The following is a 15,117-nucleotide window of genomic DNA, read 5'->3' on the forward strand; positions in this document are numbered from 1 at the left end:
ACAGAAGAAGTCACTACTACTGAAATGCAACAGCCAGATGAACAGAATCAGCTTTCTGGGATTTCCTTCCTTGGATTTATCTGATTGAACTTACATCAATTCAGCAATTGCAGAACAAAAAAAAGTCGGAGGGTTGGGAGGTAGGTATTCCATCGATTCCACTGTTTATTTAATTAAGAGCTTTTATTTGTGACTGTTTATGAAGCAGTTTTAAAGGTTTTATTATTGTTGTATTTTTCTTCACGATGTATCTTCCATATTTGCTTTAGATAGCAATGAGTCAAAATTTAAAAAAAGACAAGGTGTCTGTAAATCTATGTAAAAAGAAATGCTCCAGCTCGTATCCAGACATATCTGGTAAAGTTGATCTTTACAGCTCATTACAATCCCACTGATATTTCTTCACAGTGGTCTGTGGCTGGTCTGAGCCTCTGGTCTCAATGAGGAAGTATGTCTGGTCTGAGCCTCTACAAGCGCAATGCTACAGAATAAAAAGAAATCATTCCGATCTTGTCTTGTACCAAAGCTTATACCAGAAATCATTCTTCACCTGCTGAAAATGCCGGAGAACACAGTTTCCAAAGGGTAGGTCTAATTTTTCCTTTAATTTCAAACATGCTAATGTGAAAGTATAACACAGGCTGAAGGCTCACTGTGGTTTTTAAATGGAAAGCTTGTCTGGATGATTCACTCCATAGCAGGGCATATTACAGCCAGTTAATGGGTTGAGTAGCAGTGCACAAATATAATACCCCCTTATATAGTGACCGTAATATTTACTCGGATATGCTATGATGCCTACAAACCCTTCATTTTACAACAAAGTAATAATATTAGTAAAACTACTGACTTATGTGCCTTTATTTTTGACTTCAAATAGATCTACTTAATGTTTTTTTTTCTTGTTGCGAACTATTTGTGTAATAACATTTCTTTTAAATGTATTTTAATGTAATGTTTGTATGTAAATGTATGTAATACTGTGTAAGTATCTGACATTAAGTGACAACAACTTATGGACCTAAGGGTACAAATAATATGTATCCGTTTCCATTCTGGGTTACATGTGAAGAGTAGTTTGGGTTTCACTTTATTGAATAAGGCTACATATTCTGTCTCATTACAGTAATACTTATTCAGTTTGTGGTAACATTCCTAACAGAAGCTTATTTTCTTGGTAATCTTATGACTCCATTATTACAAGTACGTCCACATTATCCTGAGATAGGAAGAGGCTAAATGTTTCTCAGTTGATCCAGCAGTGGACAGCTAAGTGCTATTTAGAAGATCAATAACACTTTAACTCATTTGCAGTAAAAAATAAATAAATAAATAAAAAGACACTCAGTCTGAGTGTCTGACAGTCAGTTAAGATTTTGCATGTGACGCCATGTGCAAATCCCTCAAGAGCTGTTCGCTATATTGAACAAGATAATCAGTAACAGTCACATCCAATAATTGATACATAGTTTACATCGAAATGATCACTGCTTTTTTCCCCCACAACACCTATGCTGTGCTGCTGGGTGCTGCAATCATCAAGACTGAAAGATCATCTTTCTTTTTATCACTTCTCTGCTGATTTGGATAGAAGAAAGTGGGGGGAAAAGATAAGCAGTAGTATCAGCTATCAGTTATATTTTTATTTTCTCTTTCACGTTTTTTCCTTTCTCGTGTTCTCTATTTACCTCCACCACCACTACTCTCCCCTGCTCATCTCCACCTTGTAAGGGTTTAAAAACTGAGCTTTAAAATGAACAATGGTGATAAAAACCGAGAGAGGCCGACAGTGATCACTGACTGTTTTTAGGGGCTTGTTCAGATTAAATAGAACAAGATACAAAGTATTAAAACATGTTAAAAACACAACAGCCTTAATAAACATTTATTTTACTTGCAGGGAAGCAATGGCATAAACACTGAACGTCTGCGCGAGTGCTTGCCAAGGCAACATTGCCAGTTTCGCTTTTTCCAATGTTATCCTTGAAACAGATATGTGTGTGATACTCTTACTGAGAAACAATTAACTACATGATGTACTAGTTAGTACATGATTTTAACTGTGCTTTGGATAACTGATCCCATATGGAAAAGATATATATAAATCTTATATAAATCTTATATAAAGATATATATAAAGTTTGTATCTGTCTTGTGTGAAACTTGTATGAAAAGCATACAAGAGTGAAAACAGATATAAGATCCCTAGAAAAATTATATAAATGAAACTTGTATGTTTTGGATACTAAAACAATATATGAAAGTGGCCACTTCCATGAGTAAATCATATGAGCCTTATATGATTCACTATATGAAGTAGGCCACATCTGATGCAAGTCTTTTATAAGTTTTTTCTATTTCTTTTCCATATGGGATAGCAGAGGAGCCACAACAAGGTCTGAGGACAGATGAGGACAGGTTAGAGCGAGAGAGAGATTTCTTCAGATTACTGAAAAGTGTTGAATAGCTTACATTTCAGAATGTGTTTATTGATCCTTTCTATAATTTCCCTCCTGTTTATGCTACACTACCACATTGTAGTTTACAAAATGCTTTATTTTTCTGCTAATACATCAGGCTTATCTCTTATCTGTCTGGGTTTTTCAATGTGGGACTGTGGGACTTCCATATACAGACGGACAAACTGATGATGGCTAACCAGCCAGACATTGTAGTGGTGGACAAGCAGAGGAAGACGGTTGTGGTGAGAGATGTAGCGATACTGAATGACAGCAATATCAGAAAGAAGGAACACGGGAAGCTAGACAAGTACCAAGGCCTCAGAGAAGAGCTCGAGAAGATGTGGAGGGTGAAGGTAGCAGTGGTCCCAGTGGTAATCGGAGCCCTCGGTGCAGTGACCCCCAAGCTAGGCGAGTGGCTCCAGCAGATCCCAGGAATAACACTCGAGATCTCTGTCCAGAAGAGTGCAGTCCTAGGAATAGCACATATATTGCGCAGGACCCTCTACCAGAGCTCCCAGGCCTCTGGTAGAGGACCTGAACTTGAAGGATAAAGACCAAGAGTGCGGATGTTATAGATATTATTTTGTTGTTATCCATCTCAGTGTGTTTTCCTCTGAAAGTATTGTTGTCACAAGAGGATCTGAACTTAAAGACCGCTCCCAGGGGCGAGAGGGGAATTTCTTCTATACTAGCTTCTAGTTTTGCTTGACAGTGTGTAGAATAAACCTGATGGCACAAGCTCCTAGAGAACTTAATTAACCGAACGATTTTTAGGGCAGTGAGCAAAACCAAAGCTAGCTGAGCCCGAAGTAGCTGGAAACCTGTGTGCTTATTCCAATAAACATAGCAATATTTTCTCAGTATGTTTTACTTCATAAATTGATTTATTGCGAGCAACAGAACTGTAATCAGGGTTAGATAACAGAGATTTACAGAAAAATACTTTTGGTGACAAATAAATAATATAAAGGTGTGTTGGTTTGACACACGCTCAGGGAAGAACCGCCTTATTTACTGAGGATTTCTGGGATTTCAGCAAGTACCCTCTGCCCCGGTTAGCGTAACTTTAAAAGGTTGTCAGTTTTGGTTTTGCCCCGTTAAGTGTGCTGCTTTTGTTGCCAGGGTTGTACAGTTTAGCAAAGACACATATGACCCCAGCAATGGTAAACACTGTATACCAGTGCAGCCTGGGAATGGCTCCCAGTCTGTGTCACACTTAACTGCAAATTGCCCAAAGGCCCCCATTTCCCTGTGTGTGGTTTAGCCACTGAAATATGTGGGGTGACCAGTCCTTTGTAAAATGGTTTATCAGGGTCGCCAAGTTTGTAGGTTGAGACCGCATGACCTGTTTCAACCCAATAAAAATGTTTGAGCAGCAATGTTGTGGATTTTTTTGTCAAAATTTGCCTTTCATACATTGTGTCAGGCCCCAGTGAGTTTTATAATACATGGTGCATGCATTCCTGTCTCTGTAGGTACAGGAGCAATTTGCAATTTTGCCATTTAGTCCTGCCTGAGGAGGTTTATGGCGCACAACTGCAAACACACCACCTTGTTTTTATTGGGGGTTTTTCTTTCCTTTCAGTGCAGTCTCACGCTCAGTGTGCAACCCTGCTGCAGTTGTATCAGTTTCCACCGCTATCCTTGCTTTGTCCTGACCTGCCTCTGTCTCTGATTTTCCTGTTTGACATCTAAAAAAATGGACGGGGGAGGTGAAAATGTTGGCTTGACAGAGCAGATGGCGTGTGTGTGGCTGTGTCAACTGAGAAATAGATGCAATGGGGGAGGAGCTGTTTGTTCCTCTGTTGTTAACAGGGGTGCTGCAGCTTTTTTAACCAGTTCTTCTCCCCCCTGATGTTCCAGGTTTCATGTTTCGGCTTTCACGTTCCATGCTCCTAGTGTTTAGTGTCTAGCATTTAGTTTTGCCTAACAGTTTCATACAAACAATCATGACACTTCTATGATGTAAGAAAGACTGCAGCTGCTGAAAACCACTTTCTCCAGTCCTTTAGATAGAAATTGAAGGGTAGAGATTAGTCAGAGCTTTGAAGGATCTGTCTTACTATTGTATGTTTAAAGTAGACTGGCACTGTCCCTGTGAATAATTTTTGTTTTTAAATCAACTTTCATTTGCTTGAGAAACCTATTTAAAGATCTCATTTGTTTTGCTTTTGCAGTGGGGCAATATGTACTCAAACTGGTAGGAATGCACAGCATGTTAAGTCATGTTGTGCCTAAACACGCACAAACACTAAAAGCATATCCACAGATAATCAAGAGTTGTCAGGACATGACATCAGAGCAGAATCTGTCTAAGGGTGCTCACAGCATGTCATGACCCATTTGTGCAGCACAAGCCACACAGGCAGATCAACACGAAGAGCTCATTTGCCAACTTCTGCATTTACATTAAGTTACTGAAGTTGATCAAATAATCCATTCTTCACCTCCCGAAAATGTCAGAGCTCCCCATTTCCAAAGGGTAAGTCTAATTCTTTGTTTTACTTCAAATATATTGACATAAAAATGTGAAACAGACTGTAGGCACACTGTGGTCCTAAAATGGAAAATGTTTTACTTATAGGAAATTATGTCCAGCTATGACATGGATTAGTTAGACTTATTACATCTTGAGTAGCAATGTATAAATATATCATTTTTAATTACTGACTGTAATCTTTACTGAGGCTTTGATAGCAAACAGCAGCAAAGGCAAAAGTCATTCTGTAGCTGCTGTTGCTTCAATGCCTTGAAACTCTTTTTATAATAATATTCTAGTAATAATGTTATTTAAAACTACTGCATTATGTTTATTTACTTTTAACATTTATCGAATTTGTCTTTTTTTCATTTTGTTACCTTTTTTATTTTTATAAAAAAAATATAAAATATGTTTTTTACCTGTTTTGTGATATATTTAAACATGTTTTTAAACATTTGCTCCCCAGTTAATTTTGTCATGCACAAGCTGTCCAAAGACTGTAATACAAACACTGTAAACCAAATATTGTAAAAGAACACTGTACCATGTCTCTAGTTGTCTTTATAATATGCAGATTAATGATTCGAATGGAAAGGCTAGAACGCGTTTACAAACGATCCCTTCAAATTGTGTTTAGCTGTTATAATTTCTCATTTGAAGGAGCCACACGACATGTAACAGAAATGCTGTATTGTCTGTTGCTGTGTACTTGTTTGTTTTTGTTGCTAGTTATATGAAAAGACATAAGTGATAAAGATGATAAACGATATACAGTTGTTAACCTTTTCTGGATTTTAGCAAATACGTTTTCTTTAACTGAGCAGTGGTTCTATGTAGGAATGAATTCTTGTTTTCATAAATATGTACTCGTCCAGTACTTGTCAGCAATGAGGTGTGACAGTGAGACACTGCTAAACCACGTAACCTTAGTTTCAGTTATAAACTAAAAATGACTAGCCTGAAAAGTCCAAAATACATCTGCAGATGACTTTTTGTTTCTATCCACTTCTATTCAGAGCTAAATGTGAGGAGTAGTCAGGGTGTCACATTAGTCTTTTTACATTGCTTTCATTCTGCTGATTAACTACTGAATAAATCCCTTTAGGGACATTAGCAGGTGGCACATACCTATATATTTTGTACACTTACAGTAACTTCCTCAATTTTTGGTTGTTGTAACTCTGCTACTGCAAGCTTGTTGATGTTCCCCATACCCTAAATAGTACACTAAACCTGGTAGTTATCAAGATTTTATAGCCTAAAACTCATAAGACTGTTTGAGCTGCTGTTGATGACTTCTTGCAAACTCCCAAATAATATAAGTTATTCTTGAGACACACTGGGGCTTCATATAACATTAAAGAATTATATTCAGAAATGTATAGATAACTTTCAAATGAAAATATGTTGATGTATCATCTGGTTCTACTTTACAAACAGGAAACTTTCAAATACTTGTGGTCACAAAACACAAGTCTACAAGGAAGTTGCAAGTGTTGTGGGTATCTGACTGCCATACACAGAAAAGACTAACAAATGACAAGGACTTCACTCAGTGCTTAAAGGATAACTTTTAGTTATATCATGCAATTAAAGGAAGCATCCTAAAATTGATGTCCCAATAAATAAGACAGTTTTTTTCTTTTTTTAAATGTAATTACAATATTTCTTAATTTGCACAAAAGAAATTCATCTGAATCTAGACACAATTTGATTATGCTTGAAGCTACAGTGTGTAAAATCTCACTGTCAGATGTCAGTGGATTACAGATTGCAGTCAGATCTGTTTTCTTAGCCTTTCCAACTGCATTGCATAATCTTAGCTTTGGTGACCACTGTAAGAGAAACACAGTTTAGTCAGCCAACAGATATCAAACAAATAAAATATTATGTTTGCAAGACACACTGTCTTTATACATATTGACTGTTATGGGGTGCCGTCTAAATTTAAACATATTTGAATGATATCAACATTTGGAAATAAATCAGGAGTAAAAGCAGGATATGTGTCAGTTAAATAATATTTTGATATTTTTACCTCAAAATCGCCCTATGACCTGTTGTGAGTGTAGGCTGTCAATCACCTGTTTACCTCAGCTGTCAATATGCAGGGTGTCCAAGTCTATCTACTCTAGAGGAGGATGTAAAACGACATCAAAGTCAATGAGTCTGTTAAACTGACTTGGACTTGGACACTTTGTGAATAAACTCTCATGAAATGAGAATACAATTAAAATGTTTGTCGAAGGGGAAGTCTCATTTTTAGGACATTCGATACTGAAATTAGCTGCATTAATGTTAGCTTACGACCAGATATTATTTAGGTGGCTTGTTGTCAGCAGTCTGGAGATGGGTTGGTCACATGTCTAATCTGCTGACAAAAAGTAATTGTGAGAATGAAAATGGAGTTATGATTCTGGGGTTGCCGTTTTATAGGCTATAACATCAGAGAAAGTTTTGGTTCCTGCCTTAAAAAGTTGGGTTTCTTTTCTGTTCTGCCCTTAGCAATGTAGAAACCTCTGTTTTGTCAGTATTTATTGTTGTGTCTGGTTTTGGTTCTTCCTTTACAGGTCCTAATTAAGTGAAATGACTATGCATTATGTACATTTGGTATACCGATTTTCACAAACTGCATAAATACCCAAGTCAAATCTGCATGAGAAAGGATTAACTTTTCTTTTTTTTGTTGTTTTTTTTGTTTGTTTCTTTATTTTTTTTGAAAAATCCCTAACAATATATATATATCAATATTTTATCTCTAAATCTGAAACTATAAAATTCAAGTAAAAAAAAAAATAGTGTAATTAGTTTATGTGGCTTGTTGTCAGCTGTGTGGTGACGGGTGGGTCACATGTGAATTGTGTACAATTGTGTCGTTGTAACAATATTGGGAATAGGTAAACATGTATATGCATATTTCCATGTGTTAGAGCCCTGACTTGAGAACAGGAATTGAGGATTTTTTTAAGTACCACACACTCTGTTAAATAACCTGAAAAAAAAAACTTAAGGTACGTTTAAGCTTTTTTCTCAATTCAGTTCAATTATTGTAATTTGTAGAATTTGATAGAGTTTAGCAGAAATTCTTAGTTAACTCGTGTTAAGTCCACAATAAAGCGCACACAGCAGTGCCACAGAGTGGAAAAACATTGTGACTCTTAGAGTGGTGGCAGGTGTCTGATGTGAAAGCAAAAGTCAAAGTGCTTTCTCATTTCAGCCCAGCAACAGTGAGCTTCACCGCAGCCCTTCACTTGTTCCACATTGTGTCAGCCTTATTCCAAAATGGATGGAATTCATGTTTCACCTCAAAATTGTGCACACAGTACCCCAAGTACAAGCAAATTTATTAAAAAATCAAAAACATAAATGAATGTAATTCATTTTGGAATACAGCTGGAACATGACAAAATGCAGAACAAATGAACTGCCCTGGATACTCTTAAGTGCTTCTGCAGTGCTGATAAATACTAATCACTTTAACTTCTTTGCAGTGAAAGGACTCCGTGGATAAAATTTAGAAGATGCTTGTGGTATGTGGCGGCTTTGATCATGGTCGGGACTTTAGTGATCTACAGCTCCGTTTTCCAAGGATCATGGTCTTTAAACCCAAGGACATCCACCCCAAACTCAAGTACCTCTCACGACAGTGTACCTCCTCTAGTTGACGAGGTAAGTATATTCACTGGCCTCCATATAATCTGTGCAAAGGCAACACTAACAATATTATCTCTACAAATTAGTCACAAAAGTGATCAGTTGGTTGTTCGATGTTTTTCTGAACTGAAACTAGTTAACTAGTTAAGTTAAAGTCATCATGATGTAGTCGTGTTACCGTGATGTTCTTCATCTCATTTTATCCATTTATATTTAAAATATGTGAAGAAATACATGTTCATAATTATTATGACTGTGACGTATCAAAGATTTCTTTTAGCTAATTAGACACATAGTATATGTTTTATTAATGGCAGCTCAGGGTTCTCTAATTTTCTGAAATGGGGTGGTCAAACAAAATTTATAGCATGGAAGATGGAAGAGCACCTGTCTGCTAGGAAAGGATCCTGCACTAGAGTTTGAGAAGTACAAGCTCTATGCTGAGGTCGGCCTCGCCTCAGTCACAACTTCTTAGTTTCCTCGTCACTTCAGAAGAACTGAGGTGACAAAATTGAAGCTGAACAAGAGAACAGAGAAGAAATATGGGAGGTTTGTAATGAAGGGTTGTCATTTTATTCAGCTGTAACATCAGAGACTTTTCAACATAGAGTGGGTTTTGTCAGTATTGGTTTGTGGCCCTGGTTTGGTTTGATTTCCTGCTTTACATGACCTATTTTAACAGCTCCTCCCATCTAATAAAGAAAACTTAAATAACACTGACTGTGTTATGTACATTTGCTATACTAGTTTTCACAGATGGCACAAACAGCCAAGTCAGATCTGGACAAGAGAAGATTAACTTTAATTTTTTTCTTTCTTTTTTAAAAACATACATATTTTATCTCTCATTCTGAAGCCCATTTTAGAAAAGATGCAAAATTCAAATAGAAAATATGAATCTAGTATTATCAAGTACAATGCACAAAAATCACCAGCCTTCTCTGCTTGCACAGATCTCAGTCTCATTATTCCTTGCAGTACACTGTGGCGTACCCACACGAGTACCATTTCATATTGGATGAACTGAACAGATGTCGGGAGGAAAGCCCATTCCTGGTTCTAATGATCCCGGTTGCACCCCACAACAGAGAGGTTCGTCACATGATCCGCAGCACGTGGGGGAATGTAACAACGGTGCAGGGCAAAGTGGTCAGCCACTACTTCATACTGGGACAGTCCAGAGAGGAAAATGGAGCAGAGACCATTGAAGAACAAGTGAGTGGCTTCAGTCCATTGTAGTAAACTTTCCACACATTTCCCTTCTTGTTATTATCAGGAATACATAGTACAGGGTGAATGAGCTACACCAGATGATTTAGAAAAGTCACAAGAGAGTCGGAGCAGAGGAAGGAAAGAAGGATCAGATTCCAAGCAGCCAAAGAAAATCCAGTACAAACACAACTTCCTTTACTTATAAGATTTCGATGTGGCTTGATCTGATTTAGTCTTTTCAGACCACTCTACCAAACATGTATCATGTTTGCTGTATCAATGAGTGAGTTAACTGAAGAACCATTACTAATTATTAATTTATTAAATGATGCTTTCAATTTCACTTTCTCAGCTGTTACGTGAAAGCCGGGACCATCGTGACATTCTCCAGAGTGACTTCTTGGACAGCTACCATAACCTCACCATCAAAACAATGCTTATGTTTGAATGGCTCAGCACCCATTGCCCCCAGACCTCCTATGCCATGAAGGTTGATAGCGACACGTTCCTCAATGTGCACAACCTTGTCGGGATGCTTTTAAAGGCCCCTCAACATCTCTACATGACAGGAAACGTGATAAGGTTTGCTCCTGTTCTTCGAGACCAAAACTCTAAATGGTTTTTGCCGTTTTCCACCTTCCCCGAGTCAGTCTATCCAACTTATGCCATTGGACTGGGCTATGTGTTCTCTCTGGATTTAACCAGGAAGATACTGGAGGCTGCTCAGCATGTCAGAGCTCTTTACATTGAAGATGTGTATGTGGGACTGTGCATGAAACATCTGGGTATTCCACTGACAGATCCTCCTCGTAATAATATGTTTATGATTTGGATGCCATCAGACACGGGCAACTGTTACTGGACTTCTGTCATAACAACATTGCTGCACAGCTCTAACCAGCTTTTGGACGTATGGAAATCTTATCAAATTCAAGCACAAAGTGGATGTTAAACACCTGCTTCTTACTACACTGCGATAAAGAGTTTTTCTATTTTAATAATTTTAATGATTCAATATGATCTTTATGTCCTCTGTTAGCTTACTGGTCCACAATGAAGAATGTAAATTTTACAAAAGCACAGGGAGGGATTAAGATGTTTACACTGTCCCCATTCAATTACTCTGCACATTTTGATACATGCTGAGGTTTTATTCACCTCATAATTCTTTTTCCAAAAACATTTACTGTAGTAGGATATACATTATTAGAACAATGCTGTTTGTGTTTCAGTGGATTAAACACCCTGAGACAATTTGTCATATGCAGGGCAACTCACACAGTATTAATAATGATAATGTTGCTGTGAGGCAGCAGCGCTAAACACCATATTAAATTTTTCCAATTTGGCCTGTGCACACAACCACGGCAGACTCTAAATCTGAGAAACCTGATATGATTGAAGTACCCACTTCAACTTAAGTTAAAGCTGAAAGTTTGTGCTTCAATCACACCTCGACTGATTTATTTAAAACGCACTGTGGTGCTGTACAGAGGCAGAATTACAAACTGTATCTGTGTTTCTGGAATGGGCACTTTATGGGTCAAAATTACAGTCAGTCTGATCGGTACTAAACCTGGTATAGGCAGGTCCGTCCTGGTACCGAAGCCACTCCCGTAATATTTGATTGATTTTTACTCAGGTCACACACACTAACCTCACATTATAAAAAGGGCAAATTTTTTACATTGACGTGTCATTTGTTCCATGACTACGTAGTACTCAGTTGTCGCCAACTGACAACTAAGGATAGAAACCTATTTAGGCGCACATCTGTAAATAAAGTCTTATTTATATAAAGCGGCAGTGACGATGATGCTGTCACAGTTTGTTGCATTTGTATTTGTTTTATTGTCGTGTTCAGGTCAAATCTGATTGATTTACAAACTAAACACTGATAAATATTGTGTTTTACATCTGATTGCCTCAAGGCCTTACAACATCCTCCACACTATGCACTTGAACATATAAAAGCGATGAGCACCGCTTTCGTTGAATTTTGAGTGTTTTAATCAGCTATGTTACATCTGTGGCGTTCCCGGTCAAAAGTGACTGCCATAGAAAATGAATGGGAATCCACCCCTCACCCCTCTTGGCCTCTGACCCCCTGAAAAACCCACTGAATGACCACCAGTGTTGGGCAAGTTACTTTGAAAAAGTAATTAATTATAGTTACTAGTTACTTCTTCAAAAAAGTAACTGAGTTAGTAACTGAGTTACAGTATTCTAAAGTCATTAATTACTTGAAAAGTAACTATTGCGTTACTTTAAAAATAACGTTTAACCCTCTGGGGTCCAGGGTATAATCGGCCACTTTTAACTACTTTTGATTTTCCCTCCACATTTCACCTTTAAAAACGATTTACTTTGCCTTGTTTGGCATCAGTCTTTTCAGCACATCCTCACGTGTCTGAATTTACAATTATGTTTTCATTTTGACATACTGTATTAACACAATTGATCTAAAATCAGACAAAAAACAATATTTATAAACTGGTATATATCGCTTTGTGTCTTTGTCTTTAAGTGGTCATGTGATTGGCTTACCACAACTACTTTATTCTTCCTCAGTCAAACAGCAGCACTCATGCGATTGTTTTGCCCCCTTAGCTCCAGGTGTTGTGCTATCGTGATGTGTCGGTCGCAAACGAAACGGCTCTTAGAGCCGTGAATGACGTGAGCCGGCTCCTTATCGCGAGCTGTGGGTTTTGTTTTTTTCTTTCGCTCACCCTCTCTGTCGCACGTTTTTTCCGCTTCACTCTGCACACCATTGCGCTGGGAAGAGGGGGGAGGGGCGGTAGTTACACTGGCAGTAGCACAGGAACAGAGCGGGAGGGAGAGAGAGAGGCAGGGACAACAACGTCACATTAGAAAGGTATAGTAATCATCCACAACTATTATCAGTTGTGGATTATAAAGGATTCAGAAAGTTTATTCATGCAGACCCATATGACAGAGAATGTGCATCTTCTTTTTGTTTTCATATTTGAATTTATATTTAATTGTGTTGTGGTTTGCAGTGTTTTGTGTTGTTTCACTTTAAATTTGTTTAAAAGGAAAAAGCTGAAAATTTAAATAGTTAAAAGTTGAAATGTGAATAGTTGTTTTTTGTATTATATAATTTATTTATTATTTTATGTGGAGTGAATAAATAAAAGTATATTTATGATGGCCCCTACAGACAAAGCACGTACAAATTTCAAAACACGTAAAAACTCCAAAACACGTACAAAAGACAACAGAAGTGCTCCAGGATGCTAGGGGCAGTGTTGAGCTTTTGTTACGTAGTGCCTACACAAGCCAGGAAGTACCAACGACCGGATTTGGTGTGTCATAACAGGTAAATTAACTTTTTTTTTTTTAATTATTTGAATATATATGAGTGCTTGTGTATAAATACACAAACAACACAAACAACACACATATGCTTTCAATTGTGTAATTTAAGTGATCTAGGTCAGCGGTCCCCAACCTTTTTTATAACAAAATGACGCTGAAAACCGATGAAAAACCCTGAAAACCATACATTTCACACCTGAGCCTCTACTCTCGCGGCCCGGAACCAAACGACTCACGGACCGGTACTGGTCCGAGGCCTGGGGGTTGGGGACCGCTGATCTAGGTAGCTCTGTTTTGGAAGTTCAGTTCAGGCTAGAAATGTGTTTTGGAGTTTGTACTTGTTTTGTCTCTAGGGGCCACCATAAATATTTATATATAGACATATATAAATGAAACCACTTTTTTTTGCATTAGTAATTCCTTTTGTGCATAATTTTATATTTTTGTTAATAATAAATTAATTAAAGCAACAAAACAACCTGAAGAGCCGGTTCGGAGCCGAAAGAGCCGGTTCTCTAAAAAGAGCCTGAAATCCCATCACTATTGTGCTCGACCAGGGGTGTCAAATTCATTTTAGTTCAGGGGCCACATGGAGAAAAATCTATTCTCAAGTGGGCCGGACTGGTAAAATCATTGTATATATAACTTAAAAACAACAACTTCAGATTGTTTTCTTTGTTTTAATACGATCAACATAAAAATAAATCTAGAGCCCGTGGACAGTATGTTCAAAATAGTACAGGCACCACATAGCTATTGATCATAAAACATCTCAAGTTATTTGAAAATTCTGAGGACAAAGAACACACAAACACACAGTGCTTTAGTGATTCACAGCAGTATATCACAGATCACAGAACTACATCAGGGTGTCTCATGCAACACTTTCAGTGGGGTTGCATAGTTTATTTGACTCCTGATACCTGGCATCTTTTAGCTTTCACCAGCTCATCAATATCAGGCTTCACATCCTGAGCAGCAGCTAACTTCAGGATGTGATTCAAGTGCCTGTGCGTGAGCCTTGAGCGCAGTTTTGTTTTATTTATGCTCATTACAGAGAAAACTTGCTCACAAAGATACGTGGTTACGAACATGCACAACAGTTTTGCTGCGAGGGCTGTCAAGTTGGGGTAACCTGATAAGAGATTCTGATAGAATGTGTTCAAGCCAGCTGCGGCAAATTTGAAATATATCCATGGGGAAAACCCCCGAGCTGCTGTCCTGGGGCCTTTGGGTTGGAGAGTGAATTTGTTTATTATTATTCATTCATTACTAACATCTACACCATCAGAGTGACTGTTTTCTGCAGCAGGAAACATCGCGTCAAAGCTTAAAATCTGAGAAAGTTGATTAATTCAGGATTCTTGTATTTACCACATCCTCCTCTAAACACATGCACACCCACCCACACTCAGACCACTGTCACACCAAATCTAACTCATCCGGTAGATATAACGCTGTCGGAATTTGTTTAACCTCCTACTAATATCAACTAAAGCCTTAAGCTGCGCACTGAAAGCGACTGCTCGTTGCACGTCAGTGTAGCAGAGTAGGCGGCTGTAAGTGACTACTCTGACCGACGACTGGGCGCTCGCGGGCGTTCCGAGGTCTGGTTACCTAGGTAATCCTCTAACGTATTTACCGCCAGGTCACATGTCAATCACCGTTATTCCTCACAGTAGTCGCTCACCTGGAAGCTGAAAAAAGTTTGACTCGGGTCCTGCCCACTTGCTCCGACGTTAATTCGCCTGTAGTCTTTCTCTGGGCTCACTGCCGCGACCAGCGTGTACGCAGCTCTTTTTAAAGTTATGTTTTCGACATTACATCTATTTAATAAATTCACTAAAACCGCTTATTTCTCTTAGACTAATGTATGCAGTTAAACAATTACAAATACTGCAGTCTCTAAAATAATAAACGACGAGCAGTTCATTTTAAAAGACTTATTTTTTGCCTTCTGTTGAACAT

The 15,117-nt window shown here is 38.0% G+C and overlaps 1 protein-coding gene and 1 long non-coding RNA gene across 3 annotated transcripts; both read left to right on the forward strand.

Annotated features, from left to right (window-relative positions):
• LOC120724082 (beta-1,3-galactosyltransferase 2-like) lies at positions 1–11,962 on the forward strand. 2 transcript variants are annotated; one of them, XM_040016050.1, is made up of 5 exons: positions 1–140; positions 409–585; positions 8,436–8,613; positions 9,577–9,813; positions 10,163–11,962. In XM_040016050.1, the coding sequence occupies exons 2-5, from the start codon at positions 479–481 to the stop codon at positions 10,760–10,762; spliced, it is 1,122 nt and encodes a 373-aa protein (XP_039871984.1). In that variant the 5' UTR covers positions 1–140; positions 409–478; the 3' UTR covers positions 10,763–11,962. The 2 variants fall into 2 exon arrangements, with proteins under 2 accessions (XP_039871984.1, XP_039871985.1); XM_040016051.1 differs by lacking the exons at positions 1–140; positions 409–585 and adding an exon at positions 2,284–4,944.
• Positions 4,951–8,051, forward strand: LOC120724083. Its single transcript, XR_005693853.1, has 2 exons — positions 4,951–5,632; positions 5,674–8,051. It is a non-coding gene; the product is annotated as an uncharacterized LOC120724083 (long non-coding RNA).
• Positions 11,963–15,117: the final 3,155 nt, after the last annotated feature.

This window comes from Simochromis diagramma, unplaced genomic scaffold (genome assembly GCF_900408965.1).
Source record: "Simochromis diagramma unplaced genomic scaffold, fSimDia1.1 OVJJ01000685.1, whole genome shotgun sequence".
NCBI lineage: Eukaryota > Metazoa > Chordata > Actinopteri > Cichliformes > Cichlidae > Simochromis > Simochromis diagramma.